This window comes from Watersipora subatra, chromosome 6, assembly GCF_963576615.1.
Source record: "Watersipora subatra chromosome 6, tzWatSuba1.1, whole genome shotgun sequence".
NCBI classification, from domain to species: Eukaryota; Metazoa; Bryozoa; class Gymnolaemata; order Cheilostomatida; family Watersiporidae; genus Watersipora; species Watersipora subatra.
In genome coordinates this window covers 46,684,792-46,696,930 of record NC_088713.1, presented here as the reverse complement: position 1 = coordinate 46,696,930, position 12,139 = coordinate 46,684,792, and the positions used below count along the sequence as shown (strand labels likewise).

At 33.7% G+C, this 12,139-nt stretch overlaps 1 protein-coding gene across 1 annotated transcript in view; it reads right to left on the bottom strand.

Annotated features, from left to right (window-relative positions):
- The window catches only part of LOC137398586 (uncharacterized), a 56,752-nt gene that overhangs the window by 19,068 nt on the left and 25,545 nt on the right, over positions 1-12,139 (bottom strand). Inside the window, exons 5-9 of the mRNA XM_068084746.1 lie at positions 11,529-11,683; positions 10,166-10,332; positions 8,404-8,536; positions 5,718-5,879; positions 4,278-4,450 (exon numbers count right to left, since the gene is read on the bottom strand). Of these exons, the coding sequence (XP_067940847.1) occupies positions 4,278-4,450; positions 5,718-5,879; positions 8,404-8,536; positions 10,166-10,332; positions 11,529-11,683 (790 nt within the window). The remainder of the gene's footprint in view (positions 1-4,277; positions 4,451-5,717; positions 5,880-8,403; positions 8,537-10,165; positions 10,333-11,528; positions 11,684-12,139) is intronic.

Below are 12,139 nucleotides of genomic sequence, written 5' to 3'. Positions count from 1 at the left end.
TGAGAAGAGCGTAATAACCGCAGTCAAGTTTTTTTGATTTTAACCTTGAAACCTCCTAGCAATCAGATCATCTCAAACATCAAAAACGATCGCAAATGATAAAAAATATCCATACTTTCTGATAAAATCAACTAAAATTTTGTGACAGTTCATCGTTAAATACAGGGATGCAAACAAAATCAGCACTGAACATATTAAGATATGCTACTCTGCTTGTTCACACTCAGGTACTCCTTTCCGCAACTACTTGCAATGAACAGTGTGTTTCTATTGAAATTACGACGCAGTCCAAGGTAGTACCAAAATATTATTGGCTAAAACTCTCTTTTTTGATTCAAAATCAACCAATAAGCCAGAATGAATGAAAGAGTCAGTCAAGTGGCCATAGGAACAACGAATGAGAAATGCATAATCACTAAACAACATTGACAAATGTGACAGCTCTAGCCTGTGACAGAGAGATTGATGACAATCGTGAGTTCGAACTTTCAATACTTGGAGTACAATTTTACGATGTAAAAATGATTACTGGGTCCTCACTATGATGGAGAACTCAATTCAAAATAATACAATTTTATATACACATACTTCGCTGTAGTTCATTTTAATTTTTTCCTAATAAAAAATTCACTTCTTAGAAACAAAAAATGGTCTAAAAACAAAAACAAAGTTCACATCCATGTATCTACAAATAGAATTGATATACTGCGTTAAAAGTTTTATCATGTGTACTATATTTCATGTAGGACCTATTATATGTTACGTATTGTCCATTTTTCACAACAATATGAAATACAATCAAAAGCCATATTTTCATTCTTATAACAAGAAGATTCAACTTCAAGTTTTTAATACTTGATTTAAAATAATTTTAAAATGAAAAATTTAGTATTAAAATTAATTTTTAATACTGAACTCAATTATTATTATAAGTTTATAACGGCAGCAAGCGAATAATATACCCAAAGCCACCCTCTGCCAAATATCAAGCAATGTGTAGTGAGATTTGCAATAGAGTGAATTTTCAAAGGAGTGTTTTTTGTAGTGAAAATATATTCAAAAAACCGTTATTCTTTCTCAAAGACAACGAACGAACTCGAAATTGCCATGATCTTTTTCGAGCTATGATAAAAAAATTGAAAATATGCACATGACATACAGCTTTAACGCGATCATTGCTATTGAAAGATACAATCTGTTGAGATCACAGGTACCTGGAGGTCATTGTTTACAAATGCAGAGTACAGTCAATCTCTTTGAGATAGGCTGTACTTGCTGCATAGGCTGTAAAATGCTTCATAATTGGGATATGAATGAGTTGGGAGGAAAATAGCAAGTGTAACATGTAACTGAGAGTGTAATCTGCAGCAAAGCAACAACAAAACTGAAGCAAAATGTAGCATAACGAGAGAGTTTTAAGCAGAGACTACACTGGCACAGCTTAACTCCTGTCTAATCCAAGTAATAGTGCGAAGTTGCTTCCCTTTTTGTATCTTGTCACTTTTCTTCACGGCTTGCTGTAGTAGTAACAATATAGAAAAAATGAGAGATTCACCCTACGTAGTCAAATTTCCACTAGGATTACTTCAACATAAAAACACTTTAAGAAATTAGAAAAAAAATCTGACGCTACAAAGAAGAAATGTTCCACAAAGTTCAAATTTTTTCTAAACTTTGTTTTTAAAACAAAAAGTTGATAAATGATAAAATCAAAAGAAATAAATAAAAATGTTTAATTAATTTTAGTTTAAAAAATCGTATTTCTGTTGGACTAAGCTAAGCTGTGTATCTCTATACCCACTTTAAACTTGCATATCACAAAGCCTATGTGTAAATTTGTGAAAAAAAAATGTAAATTTTGGAATCCTGTTTTAGCTCCATTTCCGGGTTGTTTTATAATCATATTATGTTATATAACTTTGCATTAATATATTCTAGTTTGTCCCAACTACTTTTACATTATTTTAACACTTCTAGTAGCAAGAGAAAATGGCTAGCATATATGAAATATGAACCGGAGCCTAGACAGTTGTATTTTTATTTCAACAACCAGGCTTTCTTGTATTCGGCATTATCTGGTTTGCTACGACGTCACCCAAGACAAGTACTAATGGTCACAATTTGTTGTTGAAAGGATTCTAATGATGTATTGTTAATATGGGCTAGATAGACCATATAATAACAGAGCAGGGGCTAAAACAAAATACTGAGTATTTCAGCGAAAAAATTTGACACGATAGCACTTGGCATAATGAATAATGCAGCCAGTCAAAGGGTCAAATGCGAAGAATTGTTCAACATAAAAAGTTTAAAATTTTTTTAAACTGATGTTTTTTAAGAAAAGAGGAAACAAAAAATAAAATATGTTAAACAATGCAATCATCTAAAAGCTGTGTAATTAGCCACACTATTTGCTTAGGCGTTCGAGCTTTAAAACATATCAAATGAATTAAACTATATCCTTATCAAAAGTATCTGCTCCAAATATGATACAGTAATCCCTTACTTTTCAGGGTTAATCAGGACTGACAACTCCCATGAAATGTGAAAATCAGCAAATTAGAACCTAATAAGCTTGTATCTAATAAAGTCAGTTTTCTTTTAATTCTAAAATTTTTCTTTTCTTCTGTTTATTAGAAAATTTTGATGGTTGATGGCGTTTGAGAGGTGTGGTAAAGGAAGTTACAAGCAATTTATAATTTTACACTTCAAAAAACGTATCAGAAAAATGTGAACTGCGATAGCCGCTATCACAATTATGCTCGTAGAAGAATCTCACTTGGCCAGAGTATGATAGAGATTTATGCATTTTATAAATTTTAATTTTCATATTTTTTATCAACAATGAAAGTTTTTATTAATAAAATTTTTTTTAAGTTTTTATAAAAATAATAAATTAAAATTTTTTTTTCTAATTTCTCATTTTTGTTGAATTTTTGTACCCCATGATGAAGAGAAAGCTAAACCAAGACGCAGCAAGGGATTACTGTAATTTTAGCACTCAAAACCGATCAGGGAGCAAATTATCTTGGTTTGCTGAGCTCTAACTAACATCTGCTTTTAATCTTTAGCATAATAAAATCCATGTCCGTCTGAAGCCAAGCTAAAAGAGTTAGAAAAAGATTTCCTCACACGGGAATCGAACTCAGATACTTCATTTTGCAGCTAAGTACACTACCAACAACTGCACCACTAAATCACATCACTGCACCACAGAATAATTACGCATATAGTTATTACACAAGATTTCTACTTGCGTACGTGGCCAGTGTACTAGCGATAATATACATGTAGATTACAAGTAATCTTGTTCTCATTGATATTTTTGAGTTTTAGTGATAGAGTTCGACTTAAATATAGAATAGAACTAAAATTCGACTACCTAGGAATGCACACAGGGTGAGGAGGCAGTACTGTTAAATAAAACCCTTAAAATAATACAGTGGATCCTCGCCATACGGAAATAATTCATTTCGGAGTTGGCATCGTAAGACCAAAATGTCATATAGAGAAGTATAAAAACATATAGAAACATCATATAGAAACATATAGTAATTATCTTATGCAAACACCCCCTTGGTAAAAAGATCAATATTTCAAATACATACTGTTCATATTAAAAGAAAATTATATCAACCTTATTTACTATAGTTAACCTAGTAACTCTAGCTTCGCTGCAATGGCAATCATTTTCTTACTTCTTCGTTTAACCTCGTTATCAATCTTACGACCCATGGTTAACGAACTAAAGCTATATATGTAGTTACATACATTGTAGTAAATATAACTACAGTACATATATACTTATATATATAAAGCTCATAGTAAATATTATATTAAAGACTAAAATGCACAACAAACTTTCAGTTCCGTTTACTTCTCACTAATTTTTGTTTCCCTCGCGTAATATCAAGCAGTTACTAAACACTAAGAATGCTGAACTGAGAGAGCGAGCATCGTATCTCTTTCATGCACTGTGGGAGGGATTTAGACGAATAGCATATCAGCATCTTCGATCTTCCGACATATTCAGCACGCCAATTACCAAATTTGAATATTGAGAGAATTTTTGTTGATGTCGTATGGCGAAAAAATGTCATATGGCGGGGGCAAAAAACACATCCATGTTACACAACATAAGGTAACAAATTCCGTCTAACAGGAACATCATAACCCAGGGATGTGCTGTACTACTAACACATCTGATAGTACCGAAAGCCACCTTACATTGACAGATGAATCAGACCTTGCGCATTTTTAATAAAGTGAATATTTACATTCCACTGGAGGAGGGTTAGCCCACACCGCTCGATGATCTGATTACACTCTCGCATGTGCTGACTTCCGACTTCCTGTGAGATATCTTGGATGATGGTGAGTACTGCGTCGTAGAGTGAAAGGTGAGAGTGAGAGGCGCTGTCCATGCTGTAGGTCGAAGGCAGGTCATAACCTAGTGAAAAGTTAAAAATAATTGGTAAGAAAGACATCTGCAGCTGCATAAAAAAGATATTTGTATGAGATAAAACGTTTCATCTGACCTAAGTCAAATAACAAATAACAATAGTCCAGCTAAAAACTGTAACAAATATTTGCAAAACTGTGTTCTTCCTGTTCCGCGTACAAGATCAAAACTCATAGAAAATTATTAGTAGAGCTCCATGATTGCCAAAAATTACCAGATTGCAATTGATAATGCGAATGAACGATTCACAATATTTTCCGATTTTTTGCAAGATTATCATTATGTCGAAAAGACGTGTAAATTTTTGGTAATATTTTTGGTACATTTTAGCTCAAAAAGAGACTGTTTTGTGTTCATGATAGTTAGAAACATTTATTTTATAAACGCCCGTGTGCGCATGGAAGGCCTTGGAATGAACCTTGTCAATTTTAGTTCCACTAATGCTCACTCTGAAAATCATCAATGTGATATAAATTGTGAATACACGACTATATCACTTCTACGATTGGTGACATCTCTGTGAATAGTGGCAATTTTCAAATCACCAACATTAAAAATCACCATCGAACAACTAAATTGTCATATAGAGAATCTCTAATTATTAGCACCGATATACTTGTCGATTAACAAGTGCTTGGTTATTTATCTGGTACGCAAGAGAATGCAACCCTGAATTAACAATGGAAACATGTTGGACACACGAATTGTAATATTGCAGTAATTCACATTTTTGAATCATGTGTCCAAAAGTACACGAGCTTTCTTAAATAAACTATTGCGGACAGAGTTTTGCTTTTAATGTTTTAATATCATTGTCCATACTGAAAAGACAAACAATATCTATGGACCAAAATAGACAAAAGTTTGTATCTGTATAATGAAATTGTGAAAACATACGATAAAAATCATCAAAACGGAGCTCAAAACTTGGCAGACAGCCTATTTTGAAGCTATGAAAATAGTATTTAGAGTTGTTTTCACACTTGAAAGTTGCTAAAAAGAGTAGACAACTGCAAAATACTATCTAAACTGCAAGAAGACGCATTGGTTTGTCGACAAATTATCGTCGATGCCAGAAAAACAAGACCGTCCCTCGAAAGCCAAACAAATCCACTATGTAATGAAACACATCCTGGAGTTATCCTACCTTTTGTTATGAATTTGTCCATAAAAGGATTATCAAAGCTACAGCAATTTTAAATATTACTTGTAATCTGAAAATACAAATTAAATCTGTGTCTATGTAGTAGCCTACCGTAAGTCTCAGTTTCACTTCTAAGCCTGTCCTGGGTGTTTCTCAATTCCTCCTTGACCTGCAGAGCCTTGACCTTGGCTGAGAGCATTTGCTTTTCTACTTCTCTTGATGTATCCAGATCCTCCACAGTCGAAGCATAAATATCTAAGACCATGCCTTGTTCTACAAGAGACCAAACTAAATGCAATATTCAACTAGCAGTACATACAACAGAACAAAAGTTCAATTCTCAGCAACTGCAATTCTATATATATATATATATATATATATATATATATATACATATATATATATATATATATACATATATATACATATATATATATATATATATCTATATATATATATATATATATATATATATATATATATATATATATATATACACATATACAGTCGAACATGAATAACTCGAACTTCACTGGACCGAGCAAAAGTGTTCGAATTATCAGAGCGTTCAAGTTATCAGAGCACTGTCACAAGTCCATGTATTTACTTATTTATTAGTAGATACATGTACATATACAAACTATAATATAAATCAAAAGCACAAATGGCTTGTTTCAAATTAAATGCTTCTAATGTAAAGTTTAAAACGTTTTTATCAAAAAGAATAGAGATTTTTCTATCTCTTGAGATTGGTTTGTTGTTTGAGGTGATGTTATTGCCAGGACGTTTTTTAGATTGACATTGGCAAAACTTGATCGTTGTTGAAATGCTCAAAAGAAAAGACATCTTTTTCTTTTGAGCGTTTTTTTTTATCAATTTTGCCGATTTTTCTTGAAGTTTATGCAAAGATTACCTTACTTTACCTGGGATTCGTTAAGAGCAACACTCCGAGGCAGTTCAATTAGAAGTTTTACGAGGTTTTACGGTACATTGTATATCACTCACGCCTTTTGAATGGATACTTATTGAATGTACACACGTATTCTGTGTTTAGGTCAAATGATGAATAGTTTTTTTTAGCTAAGACAACGTATACGTTTAATTACAACAATTTTTAAGACGTTTTAAACATTCAACATTCCGACGTTGATTCAACACGGAATCAACGTCGGAAAACTATTCATCACGGGCTAGCTGGGTCACGCACTCAAGGATTTTCGCCACGCACATACAAAACAAAAACAACATGCTGTTTTTGTTTTGTATATGCTTGGCGAAAATCCTTGTGCGCGTGACCCGGCTAGCCCGTGCTATTCATCGTATAGCAGTATAAATCAAATTTCACCAAACCTTTAGAAAAGTTGTTGACAAAAATACTTTGCCGATGGTGGTAATAACGACGCTTATGAATTACGAAAAGATGAGGTTTACCTCTATGGCTTTGAATAAAGTGATTTTCTAAAGCGATAACAACCATTTCGGTAGCCATTGGGCAAAAAAACAGTTCGAGTTAACAGTGTTGAGTTCGAGTTATCTATAGCAATTTATCATTACGTGGGAACGGACCAAAGAAACCGTTCGAATTAACCACGTATTTGAGCTATCCGTGGGCGAGTTATCCATGTTTGACTGTATATATATATATATATATATATATATATATATATATATATATACCGTAAGTCCTTATGCTCAAGCCGCGCGGCTTGTCGTTGGGCGCGGCTTCTGGTTCAAGGTCATAGGCCGCGGCTAAAGCCAAGTTTTTAAAACTTACGTGAGGCTTAGGGCGGCTTGTCAATAGATGCAGTCTCTGCTCAGTTCCGCGCTATAACCATAGAATCGCAGTCATGATACACTTTTATGTACGGGATTTTGGCAACCTACTCGTTTATTTTCAAGGTCATGTTTATGGAATACTTTAGACTAAAAAGAATTTATCGCTAATGTTCAACTCACAACAGTCATAGGTTATTGAAACCAATTCATTCTTGACCGACATTTTTCCATAAACGTGAAGCTATCTAACAGCGCAATAAAAATCTAGCTGAGACATGGCAAGTAAGTTCTTGATGCAAGGGTTTAGGTATTTTAATTTGAACTTGGAAGTAAAAGAAAATTCTTTTCACGCGTACTGATGTAGCCTGTTTTCTAATTCAAGAGGACGGGCGTATAGCGGAACCCTTCTCAACACTCTCACTCCTGAAAGGGTCGATGACGACAAAACCTCGATCATTAGCCGCGGTCTGTGGGCATATGCGGCTTGTTGGAGGATTATTTTTTCTTTTGTGAGTCAACTGGTTTTGAGCACAAGCCGCGCGGCTTGAGCATGAGGACTTACGGTATATATATATATATATATATATATATATATATATATATATATATATATAATTGTGATCACAGATATCACTATATGGTATAAGTTTTTACATGAATCTATATATATATATATATATAGAACTATATATAAATATATATCATATAAATATTTATATATGATATATAGTTGGTATAAATATATCAAATATATATTATATATAAATATCATATCATATAAAAATATCATATCATATAAATATATGATAATTATGTTTCAATATATATATATATATATATATATATATATAGTATAAATATTGAAATTTATATATACATTTCTCGGACCCTACATACTTTGTGTGTTAGGAATATCAGAACCCATACACAGCAGATAATAATGCAACTCACCATGAAATAGTTTTTTATACCATTATAGAAAATATGTCTCTCATGTATAACTCGTATGATGAAATCTTACCTTCCAGGAGTTCGATGTGCTTGCGTTTCCATTTACTCGAAGGTTTTTTTCCTTTCTTCTGCAGATGGCGGATATTCTCAAGCAGTTCAGCGAGCAACAAATTATTCTCTGCGCTAACAGGTTCTGCTCGAAGCTAAGTCAAAGCAAAAAGTATTTGATGAACAATGCAGTATGACAAAGGCTGGAGACAGAGATAAGTACCATGTTGATTGAACGAGTTAGTCAGGGAGACGGACGGAGTAGTTACACCATCACCCATCGTTAAAGATTAATTTACACAAAAATTTTGTAGATTTTATCAGAGTTTTTGTATTTTTCTATCATTTGCGATTGTTTGTGATTTTTGAGGTGATATGACTGTCAGGATGTTTCAAGATTAAAATCAATGAAACTTCATCACGGTTAAAGCTCTCAGAAGAAAAAATATGTGTAAAATGACGTCACTAGTTGCCATCGTTACAATAGTTGATATCGTCTAATGCGTCCAAGATGTAGCGTTACGTGTCTCTATTCTGTCGGTCTCCTTGAAACTTCTGCCTCTTGGCAATTCATAATCATCACGTCATAATCGCACTTCGCTTGATCTGAGTATTTTAATCACGGTCAAGTTTTGGCGATTTTATTCTTGAAACATCCTGACAGTCCGATCACCTCAAACATCAACACCAATCAGAAATGAAAGAAAAATACTGATACTTTCTGATAAAATCTACTAAAGTTTCAAGTGAGTCCATCTGTAAGGAGAGAGGATCGGACAGGACAGGAGAGGAGGGAACGATTAAAAGGGCAAGTTATTATGAACCAAAATGAAGACCAAAACATAATTCTACCGACATAGAGATTACTAAAACGGGAACAATTATCAAATTTATCGAAATTGATGCCAATAAACTTGAAATATCTTATATTTATCTTTTAGATCTGTTGCAATCAACTCATATACATTTTGAAGTAAAACCCTGAAGTAAATTGAATTTTCGTAAAACCTGAATTAAAATTAAATTGTTCCAAAACCTAGCCTTATCAAAGGTAACCTTTGTTTGAATGTAAAAACTTGACAAGGAAAATGCACCAGTACTGACACTAGCATCAAAGTATATACACATGTGCATATCAATGCAGTGTACCAAACAAGGAAGCACTCAAACTCAGAACCATGTTTAGCATTACCTTGCGTTTCACCTGCAAACATTTGACAAGTTGGAATGAGGGAAGAAACAGTACTACCAATGTATATCAATATGATACAGAGCTTCACACTAACAACGGCAGCATTTATATGGTTTAGGAAAGGATTACTGTTTTCAGTAGTTTCTATTTTATATTCCCACCTCTGATTGGCTACTTTTGTAAGAAAAATATCAACTTTATACACTTTCAAAATGTAAATTTGCAATAAATTCATGGGATAAAAGCTAAATAGGTCAAAACACACAATCTATGAGACTATTTTTCTATCATTTTTCAAATGATAGAAAAATACTCGTCTATCATATTTCAAATGATAGAAAAATACCGATACTTTCTGATAAAAACTACGAAAGTTTTTCGCAAGTTCATCTTTACATCAACATGATATTCACAAGTTCTATAACATCGTCACTTTATTACTATTACATTATTCTGTGAAATACATAGTAAAACCAACTAGCCTGTGCTGTTAGTTTTCAAAAGCACACTGTCATATCTTATGTAAATAAACCCAACATAACCGCGAGACACCGAGCCCGCGAACATAAAACCAGTAACCATCTCTACTAACCTTGGCAGCGTCGTGTTGGAGGCGTTTGATGACAGCGTTGGTGGCATCTGGGTAAAGGTATCGTAGCTCCTTGTACTTGATTAGAACAGGCAGAACTTTCCCTTTGAGGTTTAAGAGGGTCGACTTACAACCAGTAGATGTGTTGTTCAGTGTCTCCAACTGCTTGTCTGCATACACCAACTTACACAATGATTTCCTTTCAAACTAGTATTACAGACAAATGTACACAAAATTTTAGTAGATTTTATCAGAAAGTATAGGTATTTGTTTATCGCTTGTGATTGTTTTGATGTTTGAGGTGATCTGACTGTCAAGTAGTTTTAAGATTAAAATCGACAAAGCTTAATCGTGGTTCAAATGGTGAGAAGGAAAATATGTGTGAAATGATATCATTAGTTGTTATCGTCGCTATAGTTATTCTGTCAGTGTCATTAAAACGATTGACGTTATAATGGCATTTTCGCTTGATCTGAGCGTTTTAACCGCCATCAAGTTTTGTCGGTTTTAATTTTGAAACATCCTGGCAGTCAGGCCATCTCAAACATTAAAAACAATCAACGATATTTTTTTCGACATCAAAACCGATTGTTTTCTATCATTTGCGATGGTTTTTTAAGTTTGAGGTGATCTGACTGCTAGAACGTTTCAAATTAAAATCAACAAAACTCGATCACAGTTACAACGATCAGAAGAAAAAACTTTCACCAAAAATTATGCCATTAGTAGCAGTTCTTGTTTGTCTCTTTCGTAATGATAAAAGTTGAATAATCTGTGTGAGGTCTGCGCACAGGGAACCAAACAATAAGAAATAACAATGACATAAATTTGATCATCAAGAACTCAATACGTTATGGGATCAAAAAATACAAATGGACTGATCACATCAACCAGAACAGATTGATAGAAATTTGGTCAATTCCATTTGCATCGATGAAATTTTCATGATTTTTCCTGCCAACTATCGATCACGGAAAAGTCTATTCTGAAAAATTGATCCAAAGTGTGCTAAAAAAGTAGTCGCAACCCCCAAAAACAACTCTAAAGTTTAGGCAGCACAGTTTCAGTATGGATGATAAAAACATAAAATAAAAAAAATAATTTGCAAAAGTTTGATACCCCTGCTATCGACCTTGACACGCTATGAGCTGTACGCTAGTTACTACATTGGATTTCATCGGAGGAGCTGGTTCAATTAATTGACCAACTAAATTTCCGTGGACTAACAGACATCTGGGCAAACCTGTTTCCAAAATGTTGCCCTAATTTTGATAGCGTACGGTGAACAATAGACCAGAATCATGGAGTAAAGCTGCTATAACCACTACATACGCTAAACTGACGATTCACAGGCTATTTTACTCACTGATGGTGGCAATAAAGTCCTCCTGGTTAGCGAGAGCTTGTTCGAGTAGAGGTATTTCCTGTCTCGAAATAATAATCCTTGGTAAGATCTGACTGTAGAGAAGGTATTTCAAACTTTCATGTCTGTCAACAACGTTGAAGTCCTTTCTGCCCATTCTACCAACGATGAGAACAAAAGTTACTGTCACTGAACTTTATAATCACAAATATCTCCTCTTGCAAAATGGCAGCCAGGTTTTTAATGCCCACAAATACAATTCATAATGACATGTTATCTTGACATCAATGACGGCCATCTTGAATCAATAGCTGCACGAGTTATTTACAACCAATGAAGCTGCGCATTCAAGGTTACTTCTGGTGACTTCAAGAGTTTAACAAGATTAGATAATTCCCGTGTAGTAAGCTGACTTCTAGAACTTTCTGAATCTGATCAAAAACAAAAAATTGATCAAATCTGATCAACATAGAAAACCATGCATTAATATTATCATAGCTTTGATGATTGAATAAATCTGAAATACCATCTTATGTAGCCTTACAACGAACGCAGTAAAAACCAATAGCCTATTTGTGGCATGTGACAGACCAGCCCAACCTTCACATTGAGTA